The 8,211-nt window shown below is 44.8% G+C and overlaps 1 protein-coding gene across 1 annotated transcript; it reads left to right on the top strand.

Annotated features, from left to right (window-relative positions):
• The first annotated feature begins 50 nt into the window (after positions 1 to 50).
• dram2b (DNA-damage regulated autophagy modulator 2b) lies at positions 51 to 8,133 on the top strand. Its single transcript, XM_035388840.1, has 8 exons — positions 51 to 459; positions 1,584 to 1,782; positions 2,302 to 2,369; positions 2,523 to 2,665; positions 3,123 to 3,300; positions 4,458 to 4,540; positions 4,856 to 4,948; positions 5,326 to 8,133. Exons 2-8 carry the CDS (start codon positions 1,652 to 1,654, stop codon positions 5,443 to 5,445), a joined length of 816 nt encoding a protein of 271 aa, XP_035244731.1. The 5' UTR covers positions 51 to 459; positions 1,584 to 1,651; the 3' UTR covers positions 5,446 to 8,133.
• The last annotated feature ends 78 nt before the right edge of the window (positions 8,134 to 8,211 follow it).

Below are 8,211 nucleotides of genomic sequence, written 5' to 3' on the forward strand. Positions count from 1 at the left end.
GATGGCGCTGTATTTCAACAATTAGCCCGAATAGGAAACTGGCTTCAAGATAACATTGGCTGCCCTATGACTTTTCTTGAGATTAATGAACGATAAGGAAGTCATGCAATTACCACACGTCAGGGGTAACAATAAAGGCAATTACCTTGGTTTGGATTTACTTGGATACACCACACTGGGCCCAACTTTCCGTGTAAAGTAGCGCAGGGGATGCCGGTAATTTACAACGAGGAAGTAAACTACGCGGCTGCGTAAAACTGCGTATCTATCTTGTAGTTTCAGTTATCACCAGGAAACGGCGGATTCTGTGAAAGATTTTTTTTAGTATGTTAGCTTTTTAAGTGTACCTAATATTCTCGTTTCGTTTCTGAACGCAATAGCTAATTGGGTTGTTTGTACTTATTTCTCCATTATGAAACGACAAGCGGAAAATAGCTGCTGCTGACGTTAGCTGTTGAGGTAAGGGTGGCCACTCGCCCCAGATGCCCTGTTACGTCTCCGCGGTGACTTTTAGATTAGCATTAATGTCAGTTGACGTTAGCAGTATATTTTTTTCCCCAAACCTCCAAGTAACTCTCTTTATCGACTGCACTGTTTATTTGCAGCTATGTCAATATTACAGTAGCTGTGTCGCGCAGTCTACTGTGTATTAAGTAATGTGACATGACTGTAAACACAAGCGTCTTTCATGTAGCAGTTGTCACAAGGAAGATTATCTTCGCTTTTTCGACAGTAGCATTTATAACCGGTTCCGAGACACATTGCTGAATTTTTGTCTTTTTTGTGCTGTTTTTAGCCCGGTGCTTCATGGTGATCTCCACAATGCTTCTCTATGTCACTTGTACATTTGAAGAGCGCTCAGTTCAAAGTGTATTGCAGAGATCAGTCTATGTAACAGACCAGTTATCAAACGGGCTACTGAAAGAATAAATCCAGGGTGGCACAGCGTTTCTGTTCTCCCCTCACGAGTGTAAAAACGCGTGATTCCGATGCTTTTATTTAAAACATTTTAAGCAAAAAGGGGAAACAGAAGTGAAACGGCACTTGTGAGAATTTCAGCACTAAGAGAAGTGATAGAGGTAGACGTAACTATGAGGAAGTGGTGGGCAGTGCTCAGTTCTTCATGCGCAATCTAACCGTGTTAGAAGAGTACAGCTTTTAGGGGCTCTAGAAGACACTGAATGTGCTTGTATTTTAGAGCAGTGGTTCTCTATCTTGATCTTGGTGTTTTTGCAGTTTTTTGTTTTCACTTTAAAATCAGACTCAAGAAACCAGGTGATTGTGCTTTAATTGATCACAATTAACTCGACCCACCTGATTTCTTGTCAACTGATCAGTTGCTTTATTTGATCAGTTAAGTGCTGAGAAAAAATGGACACTACAGCTTGCCAGGGTCTAAGTTGAGAACCACTGTTTCAGAGGACGTGCATGCTAGTTTGCATCCTCCCAAGTCTATAGAGGACATTGTAGGAGTGGGACAGGCCTAAAATGACAACTGGCCATTCCCTATTGAGGGATACTCAAGACGGAAATGAAAAGAATAGACCTTTTCATGCGTTGGATCTCTTGTCTCCTTTTCCCAGACAAGGCCCGAGCCGGTTGGTGCTCAGTGTGGGATTGTGAACCTGCCAAACTCTCCACCCAGGGAAAGATGTGGTGGTTCCAGCAGGGCATGTGTGCGCTTCCTGTGGCTCTGGTCATTTGGACCTCGGCAACTTTCGTCTTTGCTTACATTACAGCGGTGTTGCTCAGGCACGTGGACCCGGTGGTCCCCTACATCAGGTGAGAGGTGCCAGCTGTGTGCTGACTGTCCTGAAAAATAATTCACACCCCACTGTGGTAGAGCCTTTTTCAGACAGTGCTTCCTGTAATTTTATTCCATGGTCGCTTTTTGAGGGAACTGGATTAAAAAAAACTTGTTTGCCCTAGTGGATTTACCATTTTGGGTTCTGTGTCCAGTTACCCAATTCTTGCAAATATTGTGCACACAAGATGTACAATGTTATCAGTAGTAGAGATGAGTGCATTGTAGATCCAACACCGGTGGGGTTGTTCACAAAGCAGGATTACTGAGCTAGCTGGATAACTGTGCTGAGTAAAACCGGGAACAGCTCTTTCTTTCTTCAATCCATGTTCCAGATTTGGGAGGGTTCCGGGTTTTACTCAGTGCCATTGTCCAGCTAACTGAGTTATCCTGCTTCATGAAACAGGGCCCAGGCCTGTAGGGTTTTAATAGAGATCTCCTGTGTACTTCTGAAAGACGTAAGACCAGGAGAAATAAAACCTGTGCTGTGTTTTCAGTGACACTGGAACGGTCGCTCCTGAGCGGTGTGTCTTTGGGATCATGCTCGACATATCCTCTTTCTTAGGTACTTTTTTTTCTTCTTTTTTTGAACCACGTCAATCATTCCCATGTCTCTCATTTTCTTTGTTCGTCGTTAGTGTTTCCATCAATAGTGGCAATTGGGGAAGAGACCCTCGCCAAAAACATATGTCAAGATGATCTTGTTTTATTCCTGCAGGAATTGCAACCACATACGTGCGGTACAAGCAGGTCCAGGCCCTGACGGCTCCGGAGGAGACCAGGCTCCACTGGCTCAATGTCATCGGCCTGGGTCTGGGCTGGCTGAGCTCCTTCGGGATGTGCGTTGTGGCTAACTTCCAGGTACTCTGGGCCACACTCTTCTAATCGTGTGAAAATGTGCACTGTGTAGAGTGGGCCTGCTCTGTTCAGGTGGTGCAGGGTTGCCAGGCAGCAGGTGTTCCAGAGCTCTGGAAAAATACGCACCACTGCTCTCCAAGCTTAGGGTGGAATCTGTCTTTAGTTAAGTGGTTAAGTTCCTGCTTGTGATGAAAGCTGGCACAATGTAGTTCCATGGCTTTGAGGTGCAGATTACTATGGAATGCCAATATTTGCTTTTTTTTAAAACACAACAAATATGAAATATCATGGATTGCACAAGTATGGAAAACGTTGGTGGCTATTTGCATTTTGTCTTTTTTTTCCTACATTTTGTGTGTTTTTCTGTGTGCAGAAGAGAGAGAGACCTTTTTCCTGCCATGTCATGTTTCCTCTTTCTCTGTGTCCTTCACCTGTTCTCTCTGATCCCCGCCCCACACAGAAAACCACCCTGTTCTCCATGCACCTGGTGGGGGCGGTGCTCACCTTCGGCGTGGGGGCGGTGTACATTCTCGTGCAGACGCTGGTGTCCTATCGCATGCAGCCTCACGTCCACGGGAAGGGCATCTTCTGGGCACGGCTGGGGGTGGGGCTCTGGAGCTCTGCCAGCGCCGTCAGCAGTATCCGCCCCACGTATTACCCAGTGGCATCAGCAGAGGAGATGGTCAGACATACTGGTGAAGGCTTCCAAGGCCTTCACCAGTATGTCTGATCCTTGATCCTTGTATGTTCTGTTCTGTTTTGTTTTTGGTATGTTTTTTAAATGAAACTTTTATTTTTCTGCTGCCATCTTGACCAGGACTCCCTGGCAGAAGAGAGATTGTATCTCAATGGGACCTTTCTGGTTAAATAAAGGATAAATAAACATTTTTTAAAAAGCCTGTGCAGTAGAGGCACTGGTACTTGGCTCAAGCTCAAGAACAGTGGTGCCCAATCGTGTCCCACGGACAACTGAGAGTATGCAGGCTTTCATTCCAACCAATCACTATGCCTGCTAATTCCATTAAGGAGTTCCCTACCATCTGGTTGAAGCTGTGTTAATCGGTGGAATCAGCAAGTGCAGCAATTGGTTGGAATGAAAACCTGCATACACTCAGCCCTCCATGATTGGGCACCACTGCTCAGGAAGGCCTTATGATCAATCAGGCCTGTGATTTGCTTGTGCCTGTAGTCCTCTGGAACACAGCTGGAGGATTGAAGAGCATACAGACTGACTGTAGAAATGTCGGGGGACACACATGCTAGTCTATGCACCTTCCCAATTTGGCAGAGGATGTTGCAGCAGTGAGAAGGGCCTCCATTTACAGTTGTGTGTTCCATTTATGGAGAAATACACACACAATTAAAACTGCATTCTGTGAGAGGGGTAAAGAGAGATTGTAATTCCCGTTGCACAAGAGACTTAAAATGCTTCAGGCGCCCTGTAAATCAAACTGTTATGAGTTAAGTAGTAGTGGAGCTCCGTGACTAGGGGCTTAGTGGTAAAGTTGGGCTGCTGATCACCGTGAAAGAGCAGGAATGTGAGTGCAAAGGAATCCTGGGATCTGCTGCTGATCACAGGGGGGTTCCAGGCGCTCATCTACCGCTGCTCATCTCGGGGAAACTGTGCCTTCGGATTTTGGGCAGGGCGTAGTCTCTAGACCAAGTGGTACTCAAATCTGGTCCTCGAGGTCAGCAGTACTGCTGGTTTTCTCTTCTGCCTGAAAGTCCGTAGTCCAGTAATGTCACCGATTGGCTGGAGTTGGTTTGTGCGCCCTTGACTCGTTTCCTCCCTCAGTGTTCGTGTCCTCCGTGATCATGTACAGCAGTCTCCCCGGGGTGGATGTGGAAAAGAAGCTGCACTGGATCCCAGGGGAAACCGTGAGTGCCGTGAAACCCGCGGACACGAGCGTGCACTGAAGTCCCTGACCCTGAAGTTCTCCTAACCGTGACATCGTCTTACCTGACAGCACTGATCTGGTGTGCAGTTGCCCTTGGTACCAAGGCACTGGCCTCAGAACTGGAGTTGGTCCCCGGGCGCTGCACTGCGGCTGCCCACTGCTCCTAAGTAACTAGGATGGGTCAAATGCAGAGGAAAAATTACCCCACGGGGTTCAATAAAAGTATATCTTATCTGGTGTGACAGTGTCCCCAGTGTGATGTGGTCTTTTGTATTTTTTTCTTTTTTCTTTTTAGGGCTACACCGCCCATATCGTCAGCACCATATCGGAGTGGTCCCTAGCCCTCTCCTTTGTCAGCTTCTTCCTGACCTACATCCGTGACTTTCAGGTAAGGGGCTCACCTGTCTCGACCTGCTCGACTGGACATTGACCAAAGCACCGCCTCAGCTTGTAGTTACAATATAGTCTTTAACTGACGGCAGTTTCCGCCTTTGGAATGATTTTTGTGGTCGTACCTTTTGTAGCCATACCTTTTAACAGTTTTGATCGAGGCGATGTAACATTGACAGCATTGTGATGTCTTCCTGTTATTGCTTTAAATAGATTATGGTTTGGGACATCACTGTTCCTTACTGCTCCCACCAAAATTTGTCCATCTGAAGTTTAAAAAAAAAATGTACTGCTGATTATTTAACTAATATCACAGTAGTTCCTGTAGCCGTGCAGGAAATCAGAATGAAATTCGTACTTCTCCCTTTTCCTCAGAAAATTACGCTGCGCGCAGAGGCGAACTTGCAGAGCACCCACTTGTACGACTCGCCGCACTACGTGAGGTTGCCCGTCAACCACGGAGAAACTTCTCCTCTCTTGGGCGGCAGCACCTGACCAGGGGGCGACCGCGGAGGTTCGGGTGCAGTTTCCCCCTGACGTTGTCGGCAACACCTGAGCACGCTGCGCCCAAACCGCTCGCCTTCCTGACGACATCGAGGAAGAGCAAGTCGGTAGAGAGAACGTCTGCTGCACCGGACCTACGCTGTCCTGTTTGGACAGAAAATGGAAAAATTTTCCACTGGAGGGAACTGCACTTATAGTGAATGTACCCCGTACCCACACAGGGCTGTCACTGAAGACCTTTATACTCTTTCTAATACAACATGCTGTGGGATATTAAGCATAATTAATCTCAGATTCATGGAGTCACAGCCACTAATTCCTGTAATCATCACTATTCTGCATTTTTTTTTTTTTTAACAGCTTTTAGTAACCGTTTGTGAATGGAATGTGACCAGAAGCAGATTTTTTAGTCAATAGCCGCCTATAGAACACGGGCATCATGTGAATGATTCATATTTCAAAGTCATTCCCACAAATCAAATCAAACCAAACAGGAAAATAGCATGTGATCATTAGCTTCTGCTCTACTGGGACTAGATTATTGCTACAGCACTGCGGTGGGATGCGTTTATTAATTATTTCCTTGCAAAAGCACCTTCTCGTTTTATACATGGTACTTTTACAGAGCTGGACATTTACTTGCTTAAGGGGACATTACAAGGTCATGTATATTGAGCGCTTGTAACATCACAGAAGCATGTAGGTTGCAGTTTTGATTTTGCCTCTAAACCTCAGTGCCGGAGTCTTTGTGAAGGCCTTTCTGCAGTGATACTGCGCAGGCTATATCAGCGTCTGCCTAAAGGTGTCCTCAGAGCTCATTGCTTTGTCATATCGGTCCTCGTGACTCTTTAAAATGCCCCTGCCGCAGTGGCAGATGCCTGACCTTAGCATCTGAGAGGGAGACCGCATTGTGATCCAGTGCTTAGAGCTGCTTATTAAACTATTAACTAAATTGAGCAGAGCTTTAATTGGATGGTGCAAATCGCCCACCTTATATACTCATTTATTTTAACAAATTTCCATTTTGGAAGAAAATCGAAACTTATTCTGTTGCTCATGCCTATTCACATTGTGTTGCATTACAGTTAACCAGTCTCTAGAGGGCGCCAGTCTAGTCTAAATGTCTCAAGAAGGTGAAATGTAGCAGTTCCGAGAGAATTTAAGCGGGGAATTGTGAGAATACATAGGGGTCTCTGAACGACAGTAGCACCATCAAAATAACACAGGAAAAGCATCATTTTCCTGATATTACAGAATATATGAATATATTGTGATTTAAACAATTTATGAGCTGATGTTGGTATCCTGTTTATTTACAGACATTAATCATAGCAACATATATGTTGTTTCTGTCTATAGTCCTTTTGGGTTGCTGGCCTTGGTTTCTTATGGGGTTCTCTACAGTAACTACCTATTTAAGATGAGATGCGTAACTGACCGTGTGAGGATAAGAATATGCTGTAATTCTAGGGTGCCAAAAGTGTACTGAGGCACGGAGCTGTATGAATGTTTAGTTGTCATGAAAGTGCAGGCGTTCTTAAATTTGTGGTTGATTATGTTAGTTACAAGTTTTGCAGAACACCTGCTTGAAAGGATCTTTTATACGAGTCAAATGAATATGTTGAGCATAAGCGTTATGCAAAGAAATGTATCATTTCTCTATACTTTTCATATTGAACGTAAAGCACGAATGTGCTGTGGACGTAAGCGTGGCCAGTGCATGGGGGAAAGGGAAGTGACTATCTCGAGTTTCCATGCTGTGTCTTGTGCTGAACTGAGCTGAACGTAAGCCCATTATTTCCGCTAACGCAGCGGGTCCTGGCTTGCTATTACCTCAGTCTGCCCTCCGGTTCCTGCCCACATTATTCGTGTGAAATGAGAAACCGGCAGCTTTGCTCTGCATGCTGGCTACCCAGAGCAAGGGAACAGGTTTAGCCCCATTCTGTGAGCATTTTCTGTGGCGCTTCATATTAATAGCATCTAAGGGGAGATCAGAGTCGGCAAAATGTTTTTTTTTTTTTTTTTTTCCTCCTCAGATGTTTTCAGTTGTGTAACCTGAGAGTGTCACACACTGACACGTGGGTCTTTTGGCACAGCAGGCTGAAGGGTATTACCGGTTACGAAAGCTGTTTGTTTGGAAAACAAGCACTACCCGGGGTGCACTTGGGTTAGCGAAGATGCTATTTACTGAAATCTGACAGCTGCCAAATGATTGTTTCTGTTACTGACCATCCATGAAGGTTAATACTGGGTGTGGATTCATCAGGCACTGACAAAGGGGTTTTGTATGTATAGGTGTACCGAAAAATGAGTTTAAAGCTGTACTAGTTTGATTTAATCATGACTGACTGCTGTTTTATCAGTTTTTTAAATATACAAACGAGGGAAATTTAATGTATTTTGAGACGTTAGACTCAACCCTCAGTTACAGTATGGGGATGATCCCTAACGATTAACTTGTCACCAGCAGGAGAAAATACACTGATACCTTTTCTACAACAGTGTCATTGTGTCAAATTATAACCTTTCAGACAAAGAGCGAACTAATCCTAATTTAACATTGTTATAACTGTCACACTACAGTTACACTAACTCTGGAGTGTTTATCTTTCAAGCCTCGTTGTACTTACTGTGCCATAACAGCCATTGTAAAAGAATAAAACTGCTACGCTACATTTCCCCAGTTTGCTCCTGTGTGATACAAGCGAACACATTTATTGCATTTGGTTGGTGTGTAATCTCTAAGTTTACATAATG

This window comes from Anguilla anguilla, chromosome 13 (genome assembly GCF_013347855.1).
Source record: "Anguilla anguilla isolate fAngAng1 chromosome 13, fAngAng1.pri, whole genome shotgun sequence".
Taxonomy (NCBI): domain Eukaryota; kingdom Metazoa; phylum Chordata; class Actinopteri; order Anguilliformes; family Anguillidae; genus Anguilla; species Anguilla anguilla.